This window comes from Camarhynchus parvulus, chromosome 3, assembly GCF_901933205.1.
Source record: "Camarhynchus parvulus chromosome 3, STF_HiC, whole genome shotgun sequence".
Classification (NCBI taxonomy): Eukaryota; Metazoa; Chordata; class Aves; order Passeriformes; family Thraupidae; genus Camarhynchus; species Camarhynchus parvulus.
The window spans coordinates 106,729,850-106,756,144 of NC_044573.1; the positions used below are offsets into that span (position 1 = coordinate 106,729,850).

At 40.5% G+C, this 26,295-nt stretch overlaps 1 protein-coding gene across 1 annotated transcript in view; it reads left to right on the forward strand.

Moving 5' to 3' along the window:
- The first annotated feature begins 1,397 nt into the window (after window positions 1–1,397).
- The window catches only part of CRYBG1 (crystallin beta-gamma domain containing 1), a 95,264-nt gene continuing 70,366 nt past the window's right edge, over window positions 1,398–26,295 (forward strand). Inside the window, exon 1 of the mRNA XM_030945402.1 lies at window positions 1,398–1,714. Coding sequence (XP_030801262.1) covers window positions 1,398–1,714 — 317 coding nt within the window. The remainder of the gene's footprint in view (window positions 1,715–26,295) is intronic.

Here is a 26,295-nt window from a genome sequence, read left to right on the forward strand (position 1 = left end):
TCAGAGGTCCCTTCCCATCTACAGTGTTTTGTGATTCTACAATTTTCATGCTTATATAGCTTGCTTTACTGAAAGTGACTTTTATTCCCAATCCCTTATGCAGTTCCTGAAAGTACAACTGTCTTTCCAGTTCTGCCCAATTTTGGCATGACACTTAATTTTGGGAAAAATAACTTTATTTTTAGGTTATTCTGTTTAGTTAATCACTAACCAAATAAACTACAAATCAAAAGAATTGAATCTTCTCCCCAAACAGGTGTACATATTGCTTGGAGTAAAACAGTAGCATTAGTAAAACTTAGTTGCTCAACCAGCTTCTGTATATTTTGTGTTCCCCTGCCTTGCTCACCTCCTTTTCCTTCTGCCATAGAAAACCCACCATTAATTTATATCCATCAATTTATGTACTGTTTGTCAGCTATTGGCAGATTATGAGCATTGCATAATGCAAAATTTAAAGTTTTTCCAGAATACAGACTTCCAACATTTTTATTATGTCATCTTAGTATTTTTAGCAGAGAATTATAACATCTATGTAGCATCAGTAACAAGCAAAAATCAGAACCAAAACCATAAGAACCCTAAAAGCTCCTTACATCAAACAAATGCGTGTTTGTTAGACGCAATTTAGGACAGACGGTATCCGTCAGTGCACAACAGCGTTTCCTAAGGAAAGCTGGACCTCAGGATCATTTAAGAGAAGATTCCTGAAAGCACCGAGGAACACATGCGATCGCCAGGTCCTGGCAGGGGCTGGTCACGATACGAGCCAACACGATCCTCCCCGCTGCAAGGTGTCTGAGCCCGAGCCTTTCCGCGGGAGCGGCTCTGCCTCCCTAGGGAATCCCTTCCTCGTCCTCCTCGGCGGGATACCGAGCCAGCAGGGCGGTCAGAGCCAATTTATTCCCAGGGAGAGGGATAAGCAGCTAATTAATTAATGTGGCGGGCCCCGAGACAAAAAGCAGCGCTGCAAGGTTTGGGGTGTGTTGGCTCCTGAGCCCCTCGGCTGTACAGCTGACTTTCTTTATTCATGTTTTTCTCCTTAAATGAGGAGGGGTTGGGGGGCGGCCGCGGGAGGATGCGGAGACCCCGGCGCGGCGCCCAGCCTTTCTCCGCGCTTTGCTCAAGTGTCCGGGGCGCGGGGCACACCTCAGGGTTAGCAGAAAACAACAACAACAAGATAATGGCCTCTAATGCGCACCTGGGCACGGATCACACGTGGGCCGCTCCCTTCCTGTGCGAGCGGCGGGGAGCCCGCCCGCCCGCCTGCCGCGGCTCGGCTCGCCTCGCTCCGCGGGGAGGGACCGACGCGTCCGGCGGTGGGCAGGGAGGCAGGCAGGGAATCACCTTATTAAACGCATACACTGGGGCGGGCGGCTGCCACCGCCGCCCCGTCCATGCCCGCGGAGAGCCCGAGAGCGCCGCCCTCCCCCCGCTGCCGCTGCCGGCGGGAGATCCCCGTGCAGAGCCCCGCAGAGCCCGGCATGGCGCGGCGCGGCCGCTTCCAGCGCCTCTTCGGCCGCAGCGAGTCGGAGGACTCGGAGCCCGAGGGGGCGGCCGCCGCCGCCGCTGCCCCCCGCCGCCGCCCCTCCGCCGCCGCCGCGCCCAAGCGGCGCCCCGCGTTCCCGCACTGGCGCCCCAAGAAGAAGGAGCAGCATCCCCGGGAGGGCGGCGGTGCCGCGCCCGCCCCGCACCTCGAGTGCCCGGCGCCCCGGTAAGCGCGACACCCGAGCGGGCGGTGGGGGGACCGGGGGCCCGGCACGGCTTGGGGCCAGGGGTTTTTCTGTCGAGGAGGGAAGAGCGTGTCCCGCAGCCGCCTTCCCGTCCCGCGTGCGCCCCAGCCTGCTGGCGGAGCGGCGTCCGAGCCGTGTTGACAAACAGCAGCGCCCGTGTGAATGAGTAACAGTCAGCCTGTGCCCCGAGCAGGGGGAGGCTGCCTGGCCCGAACCAGCCTCCTAAGAGCGGCTGGCGTGTGTGAATGGCTTGTACTCTTCTGCAGCAGTGGGCTTGTTCTGTGCTCGCTTTTCTGGACGTAATAGAGCAGGGAGATGAAAGAGAAGGGCTTGACAACGCTGCCACAGTGCTCCCCATAGCTGTTGCTGCCCAGTGTGGTGGTGCAAGTCTCCCTTGAGTAATGACTATCTAGTGCATGCTGGCTTCTTGGGGACACAAGTATTCCCCGGGGGAGGTTTAGAGCCTGTGGCCGCAGCACAAGGAACCTCGGTGAGACTGTGGGGTTGCCGAGCAGTAAAACCTCTGACGTGAAGGTAATTCACGGTAGCATATGGCATATGGTGAACTTGAGGCTATGTCAGGAAAGAGTTTGGTTAATACTGCTCAGATCAGAACATCACAAGCCAGGCAGTGAGACGCTGCCAATGCTGCCTACATTAGAGGAAAAAAAAAAGTTGTGAGCTATTGATCTCTCAGGTGTTTGCTTTAAAATGAGAAATCTGTAAGTTTCAGAAGGTGGTTCTGTATGAAAGTGTTAGTACTTGCTGAAAAGTAGACATCAGAACTTGACTAAAGTATAGTCTAATTATGTTTGTATTTTGTGTTGAAATGTATTATTGAAGACTTTAAACACCAAAGTCTTCTATAAAAGGAAAAAAAGTGCTTATGTTTACATATTTTTAGGAAAGAGAAAATGAAGTCTGCTTTTCAGAACTTTTAAACTGGGAAATTATGTATTTCAGAATGCTATTGAGTGGCCAAGCTCAGGGTAGTGCTGCAGGTGACCTCAATGAGGAGCAGATTCCTCTTTTGCCTTCCAGAGGGCAGCTAAAACAGAAGGGGGTGGGATCTCAGTGTAGCTCAGGGTGGAAGAGAGCCCCAAACAAGGCTGTCTCTGAGTTCAGATCCCAGTTGCTCAGGACTGTGTCCACTTGAGTTTTGAAATCTTCCAAGAAGAGAGAATGCACAACAACTTTGGCCAAGCTGTGTTACTCCTGCCTTGTGTGAAATAGTTTCTTCTGGTAGAAGGCTGGAGCACATTTCCATTCATAGCTTGTGCTGCACCTGCCATCACTACTGAATAGCCCTGTGGCTCTTGGTGACCCTGTCATGCATACTGACAGGCCGGTGATGGGTTCTCTCTGTGCTCCTCTCTTCCCTAGGCTGAACCTGCTTCCCCAGCTGCTCCTCAAGGCAAGATCTTCAGTCCTCAGTATCCTGGGGCCCTCTGCTCTTTTTATCAGTGTATTTTGTATTGAGGGGCCCAAAACTGAATGGAATATCTAGATGCGGGCAAATGAATGGTGGTGTAGGAGAAGTGGCATAAGTCTTTAATCTAGGTGTGGGTTCCTTTTTCTTCCAGATACCAGGATGTTTTTACTGCATAAATTTGTTTTCAAGTTCTGTGCCTAAATTACAAGAGAAGTCTAATAATTGCAAGTCTCCTGAAAGGAGAGGGTTGTAACTCCTGTTACAAAACTCTGGGGGGTTTGGGTTTTGGTCAGGGAACCAATCCTTCTGCTATTGATGACAGGCTGGGTTTGTGCCTCAGCACATGAAAATACACGTGTATGTCACCATCTTTAACTGCAGTTGGTCATCTTCAGAGGGCACAAACTTCTCTTGTTTGTGTAGCTTTCTACCACCCTTGCCTTAAAAAAAAATTGAACAAGCTAAGCTTTTAGTATAGAGCCAAAACCACTAAATATATTTTTAAAAATATACTGAAGATTATGATAGCACTTCTCAAAAGACGTGGTTTGAAGTATTTTATTTTTATTGCATCCATGGTAGGCTGTAATGCTTGGTCTCAAGAGTACTGTATAGAACAGATACAGTGTCCTGTTAACAGGGATGGCTTTGAAGATATGAGATGCTTAATTAGCGGCCTTGGTTTTAGCTTTGGTTTGGCACATGGCAAGCATGACAGCTGTCAGTTTGAAGACACCTACTTATATGGTACTGCAATTTAAACATTATCTCATCAGCAGCTGTTTTGCTCGTCTTATGGTTTTTTTTCAGGTAGCCAGTATTTTTCCTTGCTGTTAGTTATTTATCTGGGAGAGCAGTAGCCAGCATGGCATAAAAGAATCTTGTGATACAAGCCAAACAAGCATCCCAGCTCCTTAAACTTGAAGTTACAAGAATGCATTCTCCTGTCTCTATGACATTTGTGTTGTACTGCCTGCATTCATGGGTGTCAGGGCAGCCAGATGAACTCCTCTGATTACTTTTTCCACCAAAAACTTGTAGAATCTCTTTCCCTCAGATTACAGCTACAAGTTTGAGCCTCTTAACAGAAGTAGGTGCAGTGAAAGGAAAAAGAATTACAGTTGTTACCATGCTGTAGGTAACTGCATCATATTATGAAACCATTTTTTACTTGGTCTCTTGGAGATCATGTCCTTATGCAGCTGTCATGGTTTGGGCACTGAATGATCTCCACCCAATGGCAACTTTAAAAATGAAGAGGATGGCTTGGAATTTAGCTTTGTAGCAGGAAGCTAAGTACCGGAGGACAAAAAAACTGTTTATCTTTGGGTGTGTTTGTTTAGCAGTGTTTCTCACAATGTATGCTACCCTGTGAATCTTGAGCTTTTTGTATTTGATGGTCAAGACCAGGCAAGTTACTTGGTCCAGTTATGAGTTGGCTACTATAAAAATGACAGTAGTTAGATTCTTGCCCGAGATGTGTCAGTGTAATCACTGTGAAAAAGGAGGATGTTTTTGCTGCTTATTACTTCCTCAGTTTCAAGAAACACAGATATTTGATATTGAGCATGTTAGAAACACTGCCACCAGCAGCACTCCTTGTTTTTATTACTTTCCACTCCTCTGACTAAATGAACTCAGCTCACCTTCATCAACATGCTAAATATGTGAGGGCAATGAAACCTGTGTGACTGTTACTCTACAGTGATTTGGCAAGGAAATAAAAAATATTAATTGTTCCGTAATAGCATAAACATGAGAGGGAAACAGCATTAGGCTGCATCCAAGGAAAGTTCCTACTGTGGAATTATACCTTATCTTGGGGAGGAACATGCACCTCCACGGGACGCGTGGAACGTGAAGAAACGTTATGTTTTTAGTGGAGAAAGTGTCAGTGAGACCAAGATCTTGTATCTCTTCCCTACTTCCATGTTCTTACTCTATTACTCTTCTGTGACTTCTGTGTTAGAAGAGGTGAAGGAGCTGTGCTTCACAGCCCACATTTTGCAAAAAGATGAAGAACAAATGCTTCATGCTGTGAAAAACAAAGTGTGTAATAACACAGACTATTAGTAGCTCAATTGATTGACAGGAATAAAATGTAGTAAACTGTTATACAGTTTGCTGTTTTGTAAAGTACAAACCCTCAATTCAATGTACTTTTTATGGGTAACTTCACATTTGTGCATTGTCTAGTTGAAAGAAAGAAAAAGGAAACATTCACCTGTATTCTTTTGTAAGACTGAATATGGATTTCTGCAAGTGTTCTAGTTGCACTTAGTGGGAGGTGGAAATGGACAAGGGTAATTTGGTTTGATGTATGATTCTTAGTAATCTGTAATGTAAGCATAACACATTAGGAGTAAAGACTTAGTATTTTAATTTTTTTTATAGGGGAATGAAGATCTTTTAAGATATGACAATCAAAGCATTAACAGCAGAACTTTTTTCTGAGTTGTTTTCTGTACTGTGACCTAATAAGGAAATTGGTCCGTAGAAAAAAAAAATGCATGTTTCTAGAAAGATACTAAGATAAGAGGGATGACATACTAAAACACTCATTTGCTTTTTTTTGCATTTTTAAGAAGTAAAAAATACTGTCCTGTGAAAATGTAATGACATCTGTGCCATGAAAGTAGTAATTTGTCTTTCCTGCATGAGTTTAACATCAACTGCTGCTTCTGTGTTGCTGATTTCGTGGGTTTGGTGGCTGTGTAAACACCAGGGTGAAGAACACTCTCTTTTTCATTTTGTCCTTTTCAAAATCAAATTACAATCAGAAAAATATGAACCAGTAAGACTGCTGATGCCTTCCTGGTCAGCTTGCTTGGATGTCAGGGTGTAAAAGGTAGATCCTGGTAGAGAAGAATGGCGCCTCATTCATGACTGATGTGGTGCACAAAAATTCCTGACTTCCTTTGCTCATGCTTTTTCACTTAATCTAGAAAAAAAACTCTTAAAAAAAATTAAGAAGTGAGTTACTGGACTCATGCTATTCGTGGTCAAAGATTTTTTTCCTTTCTTTTTTTTTTTGTGTGTGTTTCTGGCTTTGTTGGATGTTTATTTGAAGAGATGGTATACCTTCTGTATCCAGGTGAATCTGATCCATAGTAGTGCTGAGTTCCATTCAGGTAATAGGAGTATAGGAGTTCTGTACTGAAAATTTAAATGCCTGTTAAAGCAAGGAGTGTTGTGAAAAAGCAGGTTCTATCCTACTCAAACTAGGTGCCAGTCTTGGCACCTCTGGTTTTTGTGTGTCAGATCCACACTTGGAAATAGTGACAAATAAAAATAGAAAGGTCTTTTGGGAGATTACTTTTATAAAACACCACTATAGAAACCACCCAAGAAGGTGCACAAACAAAAAAGTTCTTATTGAATGCAGGTACATAAGTTGGCACTTAGTACTGCATGGAGTGCTAAAAACAATGTTAAATACTGAATGCATACCAGTTCAGTGAGTACCACTTGTGTGAATGAGAAAACAACAGTTTTCAGTCTCTACTCTTTCTCAGCACACCTATCTCTTGTCTTCCTTTTCTCCTTGTCTTAGTCCTTGCTCCTACAACTCTGTCCCGTCTTTTCCTCCCTTTCCATCCTCTCAAGATTTACATCGTGCAGTTTATGCTGCACACTCTAGTGGATTTCTGCTTGCATGGAACAAAGAGAAGAGTGGTACTTTATTGTACCTGTGGTGATCTCAGGGAAGAGGCAGGACAACATTTGTGGAAATTAGTGGTAGAAATTAGTATGTTATAGAAAGGGTCAACATTATTAGTTTAATTTACTTCATATACAAGATGACATCCATATCCTCTAATTTCAGATATCTGCATCTGAAATAGTTCTTCACTTTATAATTGAGGAGCGCAAATAGTCATGTCTGGTGTGCAGTGCATCTCACCTTAAGGTGAGCGTCTAAACCAGGCTAAATGAATTGCATCTTAGAAGTACAAGTTTTTTCTCATTGACTTTAAAAGCTGCCTGAAGGTGACACCTTCAACATCTAAATTTTGGCATCTAAATTCCATCAATGTTACCCAATGTGAGTCCATAGGGTGATACTTCCATGTAGGAGATCCCACAGTGCAAAGTCAAACAGTGGTGAGCTTCAAAAACTGTGTTCTGATTTTTCATATGCAGCTTTAAGGCACCTTCTTTGTTCACAAGCAGTCTGGTTTGAGAGACACATTTTTGCATAATTTCTGTTATTCAGGATATTCTGTTATTCATTTCATTGTGGTTAAGACTTTCCAAGTTTCTTTAGGGAACAGGGATTGATCCCTACTTCTGCATTTTCTTGGGATGTCTGGGAAACAAACCTTTCTCAGACAGCTTGAGAAAAAGAGCAGGGGAAGCAGGAGAAAAGGGAGAGGACACTACTACACCTATGGTCTGATTTGCAGAAATTTAGCCAAAATAGCAATGTTTAGGAAAGTTAAAGTCTGCTGGAAATATAATCCTGTGATAGGAAGGATGGAGAACTGTTAATACTAGGCAATTCTTCCTTTAGCAGCTTGCATTTAAAAATAGAATAAAAACATGAGGACGTGTTTGCTCACCAGAGGTTCCTATGCAAGGAGGAAAAAAAAAACCCCTTCTTCAGCTTTCAAAAGAGACAGAAGTCATCAAAGTGGTTTGCATGTGTGTAATGTATCTGATAGTGGTGTATCTTTGTATATATGATTCTTGTATTTGTCACACCAGCAAACTTTCTGCTGTACATCTTATCTTCACACGTGTTTGTTCATGCAGCCACATACTGTGAGCTCCCACAATCTGTCATCAAATATTTCATCATTCGGTGCTCCCTTGAGACAAGAAGGGAAAGATAGATAGGCAAAGACTGATCAATATAAGAGATTGGCCTCCTTTAGTGCTCTCTGGAAAAAAACCCAAACATAATATTTATTTAAAGAAAATGAGATACCATCTTCTGTATTATTCTGGAACTGTACTTGGAAATTCTGAAATAAAAATTTTAAAAAATGTTAGTTGTATAAGATTTCTTCATGATACCTGAATCCTTTATTCATTTAGAATTCACAGTTATAAAGTCAACCAAACTAAAATTTGAAAATGTCCTGAGCTGTGAAAATTTGTAAAACAGGCATTTTTGCTGAATTCCCCAAATCCTGAGTTTCAGGTAGAGCCCAATGCCAGAAGCAAAGCTACTATATTTGCTGTCCCAAAATAGGTTCTTTTATTCTGTGTGCGAGGGGCCAATCCACACACATAGTCAAGGTATTTGATTTATTTACAGTTCTGTGCAGAAGGGGGTGCTGGGTGTAAAACCCACAAAGCCAACACTACCAGAACATTTCACTATACATTTTAGCAAACAGAAGCCTTAATTCATTGGCTACAAGCTTCATAGATCTTTTATTGATTAGTGTTCTATCTTCTATTGGTTAATGATTCTCTCTTCTCATGCTAATCAGTCCCATGGTGTTCCTCTTCTCTTGGGCTGGTGGGTTTTTGGGTCAATGATCTGTGAGTGGTGGTTGGGATCTCCCCCTGCAGGATTCCCTTTTACCCAGTCACAGCTGGCTCAGCACAGTTGCTGGGTAAGGTTTATTTGTGTCTTTCTTATCTTGGGGGTTCTGCCCAATGTCCTTGTGGCCTATAAATTCTGCATTCTTTGTGTCTGCTTTCAGTGGTGCATCCTTCTCCCCAGCTTTAACCTCCTTCTGGGTGTGAGATCACTGAAACCTGCCAGGCCCTAAAGCTTAGCAAGGCAATTCTACCAACCAGTAATTTGTCTTTCTAACACCTGCACATCACTTAGAGCTTGTGGGCTGCTGTTTCAGACTAAATCTCCTTTCTTATTGATTAGACTTGAAAGTATGTAACGATCAAATATAAAAAAAACCTTTCTTAAAAAGGTTTTTATATATTTAACATTTTCCAGCATTTTGACAAAATAAAATAGAAAAATTTTAATAAGGATACTTTGTTACAGTGCACCTTGTACAGTTTAATCACTCCATAAGTACTCTAAGAAATATAGGGAGATAGAGGGGCCCCTGTGCATCCTTTGACCAGCTTTTTAATAGTTGGTCTTTCTTCTTTGTAAGCTACTTCTTTATTGTCTCCAGAGTATTTTCAAATTTGCTGGTGCCACATTTGTGGTGCTGCTGTTGAGGCAAGGCTGTAGGCCAGCAATACTGTCTGATGCCATTCAAATCCAAAAGGATCAGTGCCCAACTTCCCAGACTATGAACAGCCAAGCAGAAAATGTTTAAGTTGCATGGCCTGGTGGAAAGCATCATTTTCCATTTGTCCCTTCTTTATGGCCAGGAGCAGGTGCCACAACGTAATCTCTCAGGGCTCGTGTAGGGTCGTGTAGATGACTTATAATTAATGCTAGGAAAGTGGGAGAGAACCTCAAAAATCTGTGGACTGGTGAGAAGAGGCTGCTTTTTAGGAAATGAGGAGGTTTTCTGTTTTTTTCCCTGGCAGAAGGCTAGCAGAATTTCTCATGCTGCAACTTGTACCCCTTCTCTCTCAGTACTTCCCTGTGCACCTCCAAGGACAGATTGGCTCCTGTTAAACAGCCAGTTTCTACTCATCCAGGTGTTTCTTGTACCTCATATCCCACCATCTAAGCATCTTGGTGGTCCTTCTCTGTAGTCACATAATTTTGTACACTTCTCATGTACAGGAGATGTACAGGTAGCCCCCACTGCCAAGGGTGTGCTGCTGATAATGCTTGATGGTAGAATGATATGAAGACTAAGTCTTACAGAGACTTGGCACTGAGAAGTGCAAGGTAATTCCAAGTGTCATTGTGAACCTGTGGATTTCTGGGGGAGGGACTATAGTTTCTTATTCTTTGACTTTCAGATGGTTTTACTGATCTGTTTGATTTGGTTTCCATAATTTTAATTCCTTGAGAACCACCAGTGGGATTTCACAGTGGGCATTCCACAACATCCAGGGAGCTGCTGTGTGATTAACAGTTCTGACATATTTTCCTATCCTTGGCTGGGAATCCTGTGCTACTTATGAATTATTTAGTGAGGAACCAGTAATTATTGTGACAAAATATATATTTAGGATTTTTGGTACAGTATAAACATATTTGGCATAAAATAAAGCCATATGATTATTAATAAGTTTCTATAACATTATAGTGCCATCACCATCTTCAAGGACAGTGTTTTGATGATTCACCCATGGTTATACTATTTTACAGATAAAGTACAAATAATTAATTCTCCATGGTATAGGGAGGAGACCTGTTGATGCATGCTGGAGCTTCCCTGTTGCCCCCTGTTGAAGCATCTTTGTGACCTCCCTTAGCTGTGTGCAAAAGCTGAAGGAGTAGGGGAGAAAATCGTGATGGATATGATAAGATATCCATCTTACATTCTCTCTATTGGAAATGAAAAGGTTATGTTCTTTTGCTTTGAAGATTTGTGCACTTGGTGGAGAGGAACAAATTGTTGAGTCTGGCAGGCTGCAATTAGGTCACCTAAAGCCTTATTTTTCCAGGCTAAGCAATCCCAATTCTCTCAGCCTTTCATCAGAGGAGATGAGGCTCCATCTGCCTCATCAACTTGGTGTCCCTTCTCTGGACTTGCTCCAACAGATCCCTGTCATTCCTGTGCTGGGGACCCCAGAGCTGGATGCAGCACTGCAGGTGGGGTCTCACCTCCCTTGGTTAGAAGCTGTCTAGGAGCAGGATACCTTCTGTTTGGAAGCGCCATAGCTGGGTTTGTCTAGCATTAACAAAAACAGCTTCATGCAGTCACATTCTGTAGAGAGGCAGATTGATTACTTGGGCTGATGGATTGGTTTTTGCAGCGCTGAGAATAAGCTCACATAGTCAGCCTGGAAGGATGGATGTGCAGGCACATCACTCAACTAACACAGTGACACGGCTTGTAAACTACAGCTGCTTTTTACCTGGCTGATTTGGGCTTGGACACATTAAACACAGACATCTGCCTCACCCCACCTTGTAGATGTATTCTGAGTTAACTTTGTGAGATTCTTCTGATTTGTGGTTGGATTCCTTAACTTATTCAGTGGGAAGTACTCTTGTCTGTTTTCAGTTTAGGCAGTAAGAAATCTTTTTCTCACACCTTTTGTCTGTGTTGTTAGTTTACTGACTAATCTCTCCCAGGCTGTCATGGCTTGGGTTGTGTGTTTATCAAATGTCTAGAATAATGGAGTCTGATTTTGACTATGCAAATAGTAAATAACAGCACAAAAGACCAAAAACAAGTTGGCATCTTTCAAAAGCTCTGAATGAGTACATATCATTTGCAATTTCAGAGTGGAACTTATCAGGCTTTTGAGTCCTTGTGTAATTTAATGGGTGTGTATGAAGTGAAGAATTAAAAAAGAGGCTGGGAGGCCTATGAGCATTCCACAGGGGAGTATTTTAAATACAACATAAGTGACAGTCCTGCAGGTAATGAGTCTACTCACGTGCTATGGACTTCTTGGTTCCTGATGAACAGCTCAATGCCTGTTCCTGTCACGTTTCCTGTCAGAAACTGAGTGTAGCCAGGACTCTTCTGCATTTGGGTTGAAACCTCCTGATGTTTTTAGGAAAATGCTTGTATTTAAAGTTCTAACAAACCTGAATTATGTAGGTTTCTGTGCTCTCTGATGGAAGCATAGGAATCCAAAGGCAGCCAGAGCTGTGCTATTACTCATGAGTCTGTGTCATTGTTAGCACTATCTTAGGGCACGTATCTGTGGCTTGGAGCGACTGGTAATGGAACTAACCAGTTCTTCAATAAGATCTAGATGATATCTTCCTCTCTTGGGATGAGTAGAAAACTTTACTATATAGCCTTCGAGTTAAGGTGAAGCTAGTCTTTTTAACATAGGATTTTCAGTGTTCCATATGAAATAAATCTATGGGTAAGTTAGATTCTGTGGGAGAGACCTCAAGTTTTCACTATAATTCAATATGAAAGGACAAAAATTAGTAGAGTTACAACAGTACTGCCTACTGGTTCATTATACTTAATAAATCAAACAAAAAAATTAACATTAAAAATTGAGGCCTAAATGCATCTTTTTCTGTTAAGATAACAAGCTTCTCATCTTGACTTTCAAGAACTATTTGTTAGTGCGAACATACTGTCTTTGCATCAAAGGATAATTTAGAAGATGCTTTAATTTTTATAAACTGAAATTCAAAACAAAAAGGAGTCTTATCCCAAAAAACTTCTACATGAGTGCCAGGGTGCTGGGAATATCTTACAAAGAAATAAAAAATTAGAAAATCAGCATATAGTTCATAATGTTACTTTTGGTCAGAAGTAAATCTAGTCAGATGATAAACTAGTCTGGTTTTTTATGTGAAAAGTCTCAATTTTTCCTCCTGTAAGTACTAACCACAGTAGTGATAGTGAGACTTTCATACAAAAACACGACCTCAAGTATAAACATTGTGAAACAGTGTTGTACTTTAGTCCTGAGTATTTTTATGAATCCTCTGCATCCTGAATGAACCTAGATTTAATTGGGCTTATATCTCTTTTCTCCCCACTGTGGAGTACAGTGCTCAGAAGCTGTGTGTGAGCCTGGCAGGAGCTGCTGGCACTGGAAGAATGTCCCACTAGCTGCCAAACCAGTGGGGCAGCATTGGAGGCAGTAATAATAGTTCAGGGCTCACCCGGAGGTATTCGAGGGAGGATTGCATCTTACAGGATGCTTGCTTTGGCTGCCGGGGAGGAACTGAACAGGAAGTGTCCAACAAAAACTTGGCAACTTTAAGTTCTCAAATTCTGTGTCTACATGTGCTCTAGCAAGTTCAAATATTGAGCAGAGTATTTTCGATGACATTGTAGTGTTGCTTGATGTAATCAAGATTTTTGTGATGAGTATTTATGTTTAAATATTCTGTCAGGTTTCTTCTAAAAGTACAAAATATGATTAGGCCATGGGAGATGTTTAGTTACTGTTAGGTATTTGAATCCAAACATGTTGGATGCATGTTTACTTTATCTGATTAGTCTTCAAAGATTTATTTGTCGGTTGTTTTCCTTGGAATTGTTTTAATTATTTTTCAAAACGATTTTGCTAAAAATAATCAGGGTGATTTATTAATATCACTGCCATTGTGATTAACTTGCCACATGCTACAGTTAGTTTTGCTTGGCTTTGCTTGGTTAAAAAAAAAAAGGTCTGTATACCTGTTTGGACATGTCTAATCTCTTCTGAGTTAGATCTGAGTTACTTGACAACCTTTGACACATTTTCTTGTGTAATTCTAAACAGTGCTTTCCCCCTTCCTGCTTGTTTTCTGCAGTAGTGCTTCTCCTGCATCCAGCTTAAAGCGGGTTCTTTATGCTCCAAAGACCCCACATGTTGATAATTGGATAAGGTTTGTCAAAGGCCAGAAGTCTTCTGTTCCCACTATTCTTCATTATGTTCCATGGAGTTTTTCTCACCCAGTGATGGCCTGGCTAGGCTGTTCCAGCTGAAGTGGAACTCTCCCGTTGTGACCGTGGGACAGCTGCCAAAGCAATGTGCTATTATGTATTCATTTCTTCCCACAGTGAGATGTATCGGTTCTGACTTTGTTTCACACCAGGTAGGAGTTAACAAGAGTTTACCATCAATTTCCTGGTCAAGAATTTGCAACCAAGAGAGAAGGATTTCTCCCTCATTAATAATACTACTTATTTTTTCCAACATGCAATTCCCTCAGTTCTTTTTCTAGACATAATATTCCCCAGACTACCCACCATCTGATCTGATTCTCTCATAATTCTGAAATATATTTTTATTCACTTCCAGAGGACTCACTGATATACAGGCTGCATTGCAGCATAGATGCGTAAAGTAGATTTGATATAAATTTAAAAAATATAAATTAGTTTTATATACAAGACATGATAATTGTTTTCATTCTAACGTGTGCATTTTGATTTACTGAGTTTTTTTACTAGCAGGATGTCCTTTACAGGTGCAGATGATTATACATAAATTTTGCTGCTGATGACAAATTAAGTGTTCATGTCATGTAATGAAGAAGTGTGAGCAGCCAGGTGTTGGCAGCAGCAGGCCATGATGTGTATGAGATACACATGCTTCCTTTTTTTGCTTTCAAAAGAAATCAGAGTGCTTCTCCAAGGGTAGATTTTGTTAGTTGGTGCTTTTCTATTCTTTTTTTTTTCTTAGTGTGTGTAATATTCCATCTAGTGTTTGAGTAATTTTCACTTGTGAAAAGACTTCTCAACCCCTCTTTCAGGTAACCTCTCACTCAGTTTGTGGGCAGAGGACATGCAGTTGCCTTTACCTCTCCAATCACATTAGTAGTGTCAGGAGAAACAGCTGTGAAATAAAAGCTATTGAGAGTTAAGGTTATGAAAATAACTACTGTCTAACTGGATACTGAAATGTGAACAGACTTACTTGATTTGGCATTTTTTATATCTTCCCTGGGTTGCCCTCACTTGCCTCTCCTTTCCTTGTAATTTTAGCCTGTGAATACAAAAACTTGGAGAGTCTCTTGAGTATGCCATTTTCTGAACTTTAGTGTCAGGTTTTTACAGGAGATGTTAGGACTTGGTCAAAAATAGAGAAATTACTCCTACAACAGCTCATCAGAACAAGGATTTGGCAGAACCTTTCTCTGCATATGTATTTTAAATAGTCTGGTTTGCTTTTGAGCAGTGGTCCTCATTTCAGGTTCAGAGATGCACGTGTGTGTGGTTACTGTGCTCAAACATAAGGACTGTGTAATCTGGCAATATCCACAAGGATCCACAGATTTTCTGCTGCTACTCATGCTTCCTGTCAGAGGAGCAAAGGGCCAGGCTCCTTCCCCTGTTTCAAATGCTCCTCAGCCTGAGTACAAGTTTCTTGTTCTTGTGGAGTTTTTAAATTCAAATTCTAATACTTTTAATAAGCTGGGGTTGATTGGTTTAGGTCCCTTGTCACCCAGTTCACAAAGCTGAAGAAGGACACATGGACAAATGAGGCAGTGATTGGAGGCATCTGGAGTAGTGAGCACCTCCCAAAACTGAGAACATGAATATTTTCCACTGGTGCTCATGCAGCTTTGGATGTTGGATGACCTGCTTCCGAAGTGCCTGGGTGAGGAACAGGTGCTGTGGCACTGCCAGTGCCTTCTGCATCTCTCCCAGGGTCGAGACATGACCAAGGGACAATAAAGAAACAATTTGGGCACTACCCTCCCTGTGATATCTTATTGTGTCATCCTTTTTATCACTGTGCTGTCCAGTAGCACTGCTGGCACAAACCAGGCTGCCAGGTTATATTTGGCAGAGAGGTCAGGGCATGTGAGCAGCAGGCAGCACTGACTAATGCTCCAGCCCTTGAAATGGTGTTGCTGATGCCATTCAGTTCCTGTCATGACCCTGCTGCCTTTGGCCCCAAAGTTACCTCCGTGCAGAGGAAGGGTGTTGCCTTTCTTTATGACTCCTCACCAAATGCAGGAATTTAGGAGGATGTGATGGGTGTAAATATTCTCAGTCTTTGGCAATATGAGTAAGACCTGGAAAGAAAAGATGGTTTCTGAGATGGTCTAGAGATGCAAGGCATTTATGAGGGGACAGCGTGGCCCAATTAGAGACTCTTCAGCCCCACATCTACCCAGGAGGAGTCCCCATGGCAAGAAAATGTTTGGAAGACAGTAATTGAGTTCACAGGTGTTGGAGAGCCTGTTTCCAGCTCATCCTCCAAGATGAAATGATTGTAGATGAGCACTCCATAGAAGATTTCAGAGAGTTAAGGTCTAAGATGTGATGAAGTGGCACCATGCCACCACATCAAACAGCCTGTCAGTATTGTTGTAGTCCAGCAGACAGCCTTGGGAACAGGCTCTGTGCCTAGAAACCAGTGTCCTCTAGGTGATGGATTTGCTGAACTGACCTAGGCTGCTGGGGAAGTAGCGCCTCCAGTATGGTCATAAATTGTGTTTATCTTATTTGGGAGGTCCAAAGGACAGTTTTACAGTTCCACATTCATGAAATACTGCCTGTTTTCTGAGGGCATCCAAATTTGATGGTATATTCAGCAGAACACTCCTTGATGTCTTCCTTTCCCTTCCCACTTCCAAGTGAACTGATTATTCCTTTGTTATTATTCATGTGTGTGCCTGTAAACAACCACAAATAGAAGAATGGAATTTTTTTAATGTGTCACTTAGCTTTCCTGAAGATATGTAGTGCATAGACATCTTCTGCAACCACTTGCTCCACACATATGGCAGCCTGGGATCACATGCTCATGAGAAAACTGAAGTTTTGGGTGTGTTTTCTCCTTTATGACATCAATGCAAAGAGCATTAAGCTACATGTAAACAATATCAAATGCATAGGTACTGCTACAAAAAACTCGTCAAGTGTGTATACTTCTACTGGAGTGTATTTATGTACTGATTTAATTCTGGTATCTTCTTTTTTTTCTCCTGTTTATAACAGTTACACAGGATTGATTTAAAACATTTTTGTGTAATTAAAAGAAATAGTCCAACATGATGGCATTATAAAGTAAAACCAGAGCAGTGTATGTTTTTGCATGATAACTGAAAAATGGTATGAATTTCATAAATATGGAACATATATAATCTCCTGAGGACATCTTATTGTGCAGGAATCCCAATCCCTGCCCCATGAAAAGGATTTTACTTGGTGATGGGTTGACCTTGACCAGCAATGAAACACTCACCCACTTTGTTCATTCCTCCCTGTCAGTGGGATGGGGAAGAGAATTGGAAGAGCAAAAGCAAGAAGAAACTCATGGGTCAAGATAAGGATATCTTAATAAGCAAAGGAGAGGAAAACCAACCCAAATCAATGCACAGACCCTCAATAATTCCACCAGCAGGCCAGTGCCCATCCAGTGTCTGAGCAGCAGCTACTTTGGAAAACCATCACAAAACCAGAGTTTGTATTGGTGAGCATGATGTTACATGCTGTGGAATATCCGTCCTTTTGATCAGTTTGGGTCAGCTGTTCCCTCCCAGCCCACTTGCTGGGGAGAATGTACGAGAAATTGATAAACCCTTGGTGCTCTACAAGCTCTGTCCAGCAGCAGCTGAAACTTTGATGTGGTGGGGTTTCTTTTTGTTTGTTTGTTTTGATCTAAAATAGAGCACCATATGATGTGCTCTGAAGAAGATTAACTCCATTCCAGCCAGACCCAGTGCACACCCTTAGGTGCTTATTCATAGTTAATGATTTGTTATTCACTGAAATATTTATTGTATCACTTTGTGTTTGGAAAAATTGATGGAAGAACCTTGGTAGTTACACATGTGGTGAGTTTTATGCCCGTAGAAAATCTGGAAGACAGAGGAGAAAAGAACCAACTGTGACTTGGAAGATGAGAAAAGTCACTATGAAATAATCTAGGTTGCCAAAAAAATGAATATTTTCTTATATAAAGCTGATGAACAGTACTGTTTTATACCTTCATCTTTAAAACCTACACAGGATCTTTAATGTAGGAATTGCAAAATTAATAAAGGAAGTTTAAAGCTGATATTTCTTAAAGGAATTTAAAAATGACATTGTATTTTGAAAGCTCTTGAAATGAACTGCCTGGGGTGCACATGAGGTCAGAGCTGCAGCTTAGTTTTAGAAAAGTCCTTGATAATTTTTACAAATTAAAACATTTGTAGTTAGTAAGCTTAGAGCAAGGAAAAATAAATCCTAGACTTCAGAGCTTAATAATACTGCCTAGGAAAGACAGGAAAGGCCGTTTTTGCCCAATATTTTTATCACATAATTAGAGAAAACTTTGCCCTACTTTGTTTACAAAATAAACTAAATAGTGTCTTTTTAATGCTTTAATGAAATACAGATTTGCACATCTAACATTATTTCACTGTCTAAACTTTTATTGTATAAGTTTTCTTTCTTCCTTGTAGGCTTTATTTTTGAATACTTGTTGTTGAACTTCTGTGTTTATATTTCTTAATCCATGCAAGCATGAATTTGGACACAAATCCATGTCCAAGCAAATAGCTGATCATATCTTACCACAGTGTGACATTCCCTGCTGCCCTGCATTACTTAGGTAGTAGAGAAATATTATCACTGGTACATCTGCTGCCCTGGAGGTTACTAGAAATGTCACTCTTGTCCCCTGATCTTGATTTGAAAGACCATAGTGGTGCAGATGTTGTGTCCATCTTGGATGGCTCCCAGGAGCTCGCTGATGTCCTCTCTCAGTGGCTTTGGTGTGCACACCAGCTGCTTTGTGGTGTTGGTGCCTCCTGCCACAAGTTTTCCCTGGCAGGTGCTGGGTCTTGGTGGTGACAAATCTGATGAAGCAGCTGCTGGGCAGAAACTGTTCGGATAATTGCAGATGTTTCAGTGTAATTGTGTCTCCTCCCTTCCTTCTTACTGGACATACCAAGTTTTTGGTACAGCACTTACCACAGTCTTACCTCAGTGAGATTCTCAGCATAATTGCAGTGCAAATAGTACCTCCTTTTTTTTACCTCTTACTCTTTTTTACCGCTTACTCTTTTTTTTTGCTTTAATGCAGTTTACCTGTTTATTACATTGTATTACTTAGTGTTTGAGTTTGAATTTTTACATGGCACCTACATAAAACAAGTGCGACAGAAAACAACAAATTGCAAAATCACTGCAGACAGTTTTTTAATGTTTATACAAATTAATTTTTCCTGAAACTTCTTTCCTTTTCCTCCAAGAAGAAGAAATACATGATTTAAAAAATGGCTTGAGGAGTCCTTCTTCTGTTAATTGTTGAAGAAGTCCTCACATTCCTTCATCTCTCATACTTTTAGAAGTGTTTTACTTCTTCCACTCTGATTTCTTTATGTCTCATATGCTCGAACAGTCTTATTATTTACATCTGCTCAACAATCTGTCCTAAATATGTTTATTTTGGTTAGTTTTGCTCCCTTTTATGCTGCTCTGCTGTCCTTTAATCTAGCCCAAATTACAATTTAATAATAAAGGTGAAGGTTGAGGAGGACAGACAGTTCTAGTTCAAAAAGTTAGCTGTAAAACAAAACCCTTTGGTTCTCTTGCATCTTCTGGTGTTGCAGTCCAAAAAATTCTAGATTTTTCTGGGTTCAGCTGGCCCAGACTTTCAAGGGCAACTCTGCTTTCATGTCCCTGTGTACAGAGTGCAGTGCAGAACTGCTGCTGCATGTGGCTTACAAAGCCAAGGGGGAACTGAGGCTTTTCTTTAATGAAAACTGTGTGCCTTTTTACTAGGGATGAGAAGAGCCTTTCAACAGAAGGAGTTTAATAACTGCCTGATGAAGTTCCAATAGCAAAACTGGCTTCTGAGCCAACTCTGAGTATTTGCCCAGTAGAGCACTAAAAAAGAATTACTAAGGACATAGAACCAAGCAAAACAAAAGCAGAGTATAACATAAGCAGTTTGGTTTGCCCCTTCTTGTATTTATCTTCTAGAGGGTTTCCATCTTTTCTTTTCCACCACAACTGCTTTTATTAATTTGTTTTGTGACAATTAACAGAGGGACACATTTGGCTATACCAGCTATACCTTAGCAAATTTTAAGTTAGGAGACTGACATTTCATTTTAACCTATTTTGTGAGTTCTGATCAATACTGGGAGGATAAAAATGGATTTGGGGTAATATTTACCTTATACAGATGTATGTGGTAAGAAAATAAACTTTCAGTGAATGAGCTGGTTTCACACTCATAGTAAGATGGGTGTGTAAACTAAAGGTTGTTAATTTTAGATTTTTGGGCTGAAATTTGTAAAGCTTGAGTTGTGTTTATTGTTTCCATTTTCACTACTCTTCTGACACATCCTTAAGGAAGAGGAGTATTGGGAATAGTTGTGTAAGTTATTTTGAGCAACTGAACTTACCTCATTACCTGAGAAGGATATGGGGTCTTGCTTCCAGGTACAGCCACTGTTGTTCTGAAGTTCCTAAAAATGTTATTGCATGTTTTAATTAGTGAGAGCTGAGTTATTAAAATTATGTTGAACTAACTCTCATTAGGGAAACCAAGACTTCAGTGTCCTCTTGTTTCTGTAGCTCCTGTTTTTTTTTTTCCTATTAGTTAATGGAAACATTAATAGAAAATGGTGTTTCATTTACTTTTTAATGTTAAAGACTTGTAATTAACAGACAGACCAGGCTACAGTGCTGCCTTCTGATAGAAACAGATCAGTTGATGTCTTTCAGTAAGTCCATTTCTTTAAAATGCTTCTGCAAAAGCATGCAATTTTATTTTTACATCTACAATTTACTGTTTTATAACATTTGAACTAATGAAACTATCTATCTCAAAAATAAATGTCAAATATTTAGGAATTATTTGTCATCCTTGGTTATCTCTTCCTGATCCTTGACTTCCTTGAAGTTGGTATTGTCACATTTGAAGGCAGAACAATGTACAGTTCTGCATTATGGTTAGTGGATATCCTTGACAGAGATTTCAGGGTCTGTATCTTTGCCAGAAGAAATTTTGCAGTCCAAAAGGTCTGCTTCCAGGCTGCATCTTCAAGTGTGCATTTACTGCACACAGATTTCTAGAGAAGGCTTTTAGAATGCTTGAAGGTTTGGGTTTGGAGGCTGGGTCCAAAGATTTGAACTCGTCCCTTGTTTCACTGTGCATGTAATATGCAATGAAAACACGACAGCTTTCTTTTCCCTTGCATAACTGATTCTAGTAAGAGAGTCTTGATTACCTCAGTTGTTTACTCATTCTCCCTTTTGGAGATTACTTACGGTTTTGGAAAGGAATCTGTGGCTTCTTTAGCTGTGGGAATATTGCTAAGAAAGGAGGGGTTTACATTATGCTTTGAAAAATCACCAAGACAAAATACGTTGCTGTCTCAGACTGAGTATCAAAAATGTTTTTCCCCCAGATCCTGAGGCTTTATCTGTGGGAGATTCTGATTTCTTGTCCCTTGTGAATGAGTTGCCCCATCTGGGTCACAATGATGAGATAAATGCCTTGTTAAACTGGTTCTAACCCTCAGAGGGTTGAAAGTAGGCAAATGCAGAAATTAAAATAGAAGGTTTTAGCAGGTAACTACAGAGTTGCAGGCAGATGACTCTGTAGTCAGCTATTGTAAATAGGACATCCTAAATGACTTAAGTCAGTCTTTGAACTGGCTCCAGAACGACTTGCATTTCATGTGTAAAGTCCAAGGCTCATAATACATTTGTACCACAAGATGCTTTAGGATAAAGTTTACTGTGTGAACTGTTTTAAAATTAAAATGTGATTGAAATGGTAGTAGAATTATTTTTTGTGATTTGAGATGTTTACTTAATTACTCTTTGTACTCAACTGTCAATTAGACGTCTTGCATAAGACCCAGAGCCAAAGTGAGCTGCTCAACCTACTGAGACACTGGGATGGTACAAACACCTTTGGTTCCAAAAGAACACCAAAAAACTGCGTGGAGCTTTTGGGTTTTTGTTTGTTTTTAAATGGTCATGTGGACATTTTAAAACGTGAAGCTTTCAGCAGCTTGCACATGGAGAGCCCATAAAGCGTCAGAGTCCCTTGGATGGTGTCCACACACACTTGAACAATGCGGTTTGTCACTGAGTGCTGCACTGAAACAATTCATTTCTTGATGACAAAGAGCTGAAGCATGACATTCACTGCAATGAAAATTCCTTCCTTCAGCGAGCAGCACGGAGGATGCTCCTGCGCCATGCACACCAGCTCAGGTACACGTAAGGATATGTGATGCTGTAGCTGCAGGCTATTAAGAGCGAGTTCACTCTCTTAAGTTTTTATTCTTAAATCAGCTTCAAACACTACCATAGTTATCTTACAGTTTTATAGATAGCATCTTTAAATAAAGATAAGGGAGATGATATAAAAATTTGCTTGTCATATGGAGAGGGAGCTTTCATTAATTATAGACTTGACCCAAACAGAAGAGTAGGTGTGGCTGAAAGTTAATGCTTGTGGTGGACAAATCAAACTTGTTTTCACGCAGAAGTTCATGTGCATTGAGATTATCCACCTCTGCTCTGGATGTTTGTTAAATCTAAGAGACAAGATAAATTTATTTCTTTTATAGAGGCGTGGCCACAGATAGTGCTGGAGATAGAAATAGTTTGTTGTAACCAGCTTCCTCAAAGTTAAGAGTTTATTTAGTTTCTTCTGAAGATTTTTCTTTACATGTAATGATTCTATTATAGGAGCACATTGTTTTTACTCATCACAAAGTCTGTGCCTGGTTTACTGTGTTCAGAACTGCTTGGCAGGCTCCAGCTCAGACATTTAATATAATTAACACGAAGGTGTTTCCTGCTTGGGAGGTATTTAAGCATTCTAGGATGATCAAGCATTGAGGCTGGAAGATGAGCTGTTCAAAACCAATAGTTGAAGGCCTTGTAGATTAGTAATCCAGAAGAGAGCTGTTAATGAACAGAGTGGAAGCAACATTAAGTAAGTGTACTGAATTGTAACAAAATGTTCATCATTTTAAATAACAAAGCCTTACACAAAATTAACTGGGCTGTCAGTGTCCCAGTTAAAAAAATATTCTCCCTAGTTTGTCTGCACCTCCTTTCCCAGGAGCCTCCCATTTTCATTTTTCATTTCCCCCTCTCTTCTCTTCTTTGAATCCTTTCTTTTTTCCTCTCTCACTGCCTGCAAGATCACTTTTGGTAGCTGTGGAAAAGAGAAGGGAGTGAAACAGGAGAGTGGTAAATGGATTTGACAACAGGCAAAAATACTGTCAGGAGACAAGTCATTCCTCAAAAGGTGAAGCAAAACAAACTCTGAAGGTGAAGCCCGTGGTCTTCTGGCTCTGTAAAGATGCAGAGATGCAGGTAGGCTGCCTTCAGTGAGCTTGTATCCAGAAGGAATCCTGAATTCTGCTGCTATTTACTCGGTAAGCTAGTCCTTCTGAAGAAGCCAATATGACTTCAAAGAAGCACTTCGTAGTGTAAATCCATGTTGTGATGTCTGTTTGAGCTGGCAGAAAGCCTGAACTCTGTGGAGGTATGTAGAAAACCCATCCACATCCATGTATTTATTTTGATGTGCAACTTTTGACAATGAAAATAACTGTATTAATAGCATTTAAAGGAATGTGAGAATGAAGAACTCTGATGATAATTGGTGGGGCTGTGGGATATGCTGTGAAATGGGATCTTACATTGGTGCTGTGCTAGAGTTTGGGACAAAAATCACTTTCTGTGATGCATCTGTGACTGCAATTTATATAAGTTTTGAGTTGCCTTTTCCTCTTCTCTATTGTTATTTTGTTGAAAGCTCTAATACTTTTCAAGACTTCCCTGAACTACTACTTCTGCTGGTCACATGACTAGAAAAGCCATATGAAGTATGATGATAGATTTTTACAAGTTGTATCTAAAAAGATGTCTGTGTTAAGCATTTTAAAATTGTTTTCATAAATGTAACTGTACATACACATAAAAGATGAAGGTTGTTTGCTCCAAGACATGGGAGTCATGGACCTGGCCCATTAAACATTCTCATAAATTGTGATTCAGTATTGTCATCTCTTAAGGAATGATGCTTCACTCAGATACTCCATATTGAAATACACATGGAATTTAAATGAAAGCAATTAATCTAGGATTTATATTGAAGTCTCTGCAGATGTGTGTTTTCAGGCAAATGAGAAAATCCACAGTGATAACTTTTGCAATAAAATTATAATTACTTAAAGCCTGAAATAATAAAGTCTATTATTAAATCTGGAAGCAACAAAATGTCTCATATTACACAAGCTGACTTGTCTAAGTATAATTCTATGTTTTCCTGCTAGTTCTTACTGAATTTGTCATTTCAATTCAATTCTCCATTCCTGACATCAAAAAGAAGTTGTTTAATCATTTTAGTAAATTGTTCTTTCTTTCTTCTTAAAACTCAGTAAAATTTTAATGGCCAGTTTTCAAAGCTGAATTTACAAAGCTAAGTCTACATTCTTAATTGGTGCCTTTCTAGTGCCACTTTAAAAAACAAAAATTATTGCTTTTTTCTGCAGCATGTTTGTAACTGTAGGTTACCTAGGTATTTAGACTGTTGATATTCAGAAGTGACATAATAAATCTACATTAATGCAATTTGTAATCACAAATCTCCAGTGAACATAAGCTGCTGTGTTATTTTGTGAGCAAACGGTGGCTCAGCACCTTGTTGCCAAAAGTCTGAGTTTCAATTGGGCTCAGCATAATTGATGCAAATGTGGAATGGCTGGTACCACACTAGATGCTTGTCTTTGTTCTAGACAGTGGGCTAATTTAGCTCATGAAATCAACTCATTTTTGGTGAGTTCCTTTGCTGAAATTGCAGGGTGTGGTTTATGAAGATTTTGATGCATAGATAAATGGATGAGTTTATGCAGCACCAGCCAAACCTCACAAGTCCTGGTTGCATCTCATTCATTTGGCCTTTTCTTCACTCTCAAGCTGTGCTGCAAGGGGCTCACCCTCATGCTGGGCTCAGGAACATACACAGGGTCTCCTCACTGGCCCAATGGGTGTAGTGGAGGGCATTAGGCTGCTGAAAGGCCATGGGATCTTCTGGGATCTCGTGCTGAAGGGGCCCTTCCTGTGAGCTGCAGTCCCCAGCCGCAGCCTGGAGCTGTGGTCATTCATTTCCCTGTGGCAGGTGTGTCCCCAGCACGAGACGTAGCACTCAGGTGTGTGTAACAGTGCATCCCTCCCTCCCTGCTGCCTCTGTGCCCATCTGGCACAGCCTTTCCTGCCTTTGGACAGTGGGAACTTGAGAGCCTTATTTTGGTGTATGCAAACCTGTTTTATCCCTTCTTGTGGGCAGAAACGTTCTTCCCAAGAATTAAAGACTTTCCTACTTGTTGCTGGAATTGCACTGTATTTAGAGTTGCGCAGATGAATTGGACTTATTCTAAGTTCCATTTTGTTTCCACTAAAGTGGAACTTTAGTCCAAGGCAGATTACAACATACTCAAAATAAACTTTAAAGAGCACAGACCTTGCTGATTTTTTTTCAACTATCACTTTGAACCACAATGCTTAAACTCACATAAAAGAGCAGGTGGGGAAATGCTGCCAGTGTGAGTCTGGATGTTCAAAAGCATTTTCATGTCCCTGAATTTGTAAACACCCTTCTGTATCTCCCAATGTAGCTACAGAAAGTAGGAAAATGATGCAGTAACGTGATGTTTCTGTTCCTTAAGTCATGGTGAGTCAATATGAACAAAGAAGACAAGCATCATGTGTTTAAAGAAATGAGTGATGCTGGCTTTTTGTCTCCTCAGTCAAACTGCTTCATCTGGTTCTTTGAGCTTCTTACTATATAAAATGAGATATTACCTGTGTTAGGTAACTCAATGTGATGATTATTGTTTATACAATGCTTTAAAGCTAGGCCAGAGTATAAATATCAAGATGAGCTTTTCATTGAGATAGTCCAGTGCAGCATAGTTACAATTGACCTAGGGGCAGGGATATTATTAGTTCATTGCCCACCAAAACTGGAATTTAACTTTTCTTGGGCTTGCTGGATGCTACTGTAATATTAGACATGATTTGTTTTATATTACTACAAAGCAACAAATTTCATTATATATTTTCTCTGGCACAACTGTCAAAACAATTTCATAGGCTATCAAAAGTTGCCCATACTTACACATATCCAAGGAATCAGGTTTCCCTTGACAGGTTTCTCTGTACAGATTCATTTTTTCCCAAAAGTTAGGAGTTGAAAAATTGCAGCAGAAAATTCCAGGAATATTTTACAAAGCAAATTTTTAGTAACCAACTTTAGCTGTCTCCCAAACATGGCTATGTACATGAAGCTGATGTAATGTCAACACTTGGCTGTGGGAGGAATGGAGTATTATTGAAGGCATCATGGGTTTGTTGAGGCACACCTGGCATCTATGTAGAGGTGCCACCCAGTGGCTGGATGATAATAACGAGCTTTTCTGATGAATTAAAAAAAAAGACCAAAAAAAGGGAAAAAAAACTACTTAAGGGAATACATCTTATATTAATGTTGTACTAAGTTTTGGGATTTTTTTTAAACATCACTATCAGCACAGGGAGTTCAGTTTCACAAAAAGTAGTAACTGACAAAATTTGTTAATGGTCTTCAAATTACAGAATAAAAAATGAGCTTCAGTAATTTGAATAGTCTCGGAGTGATGAAATGACAAAATATATTTCTCCTTTGAAATGAGGTTTT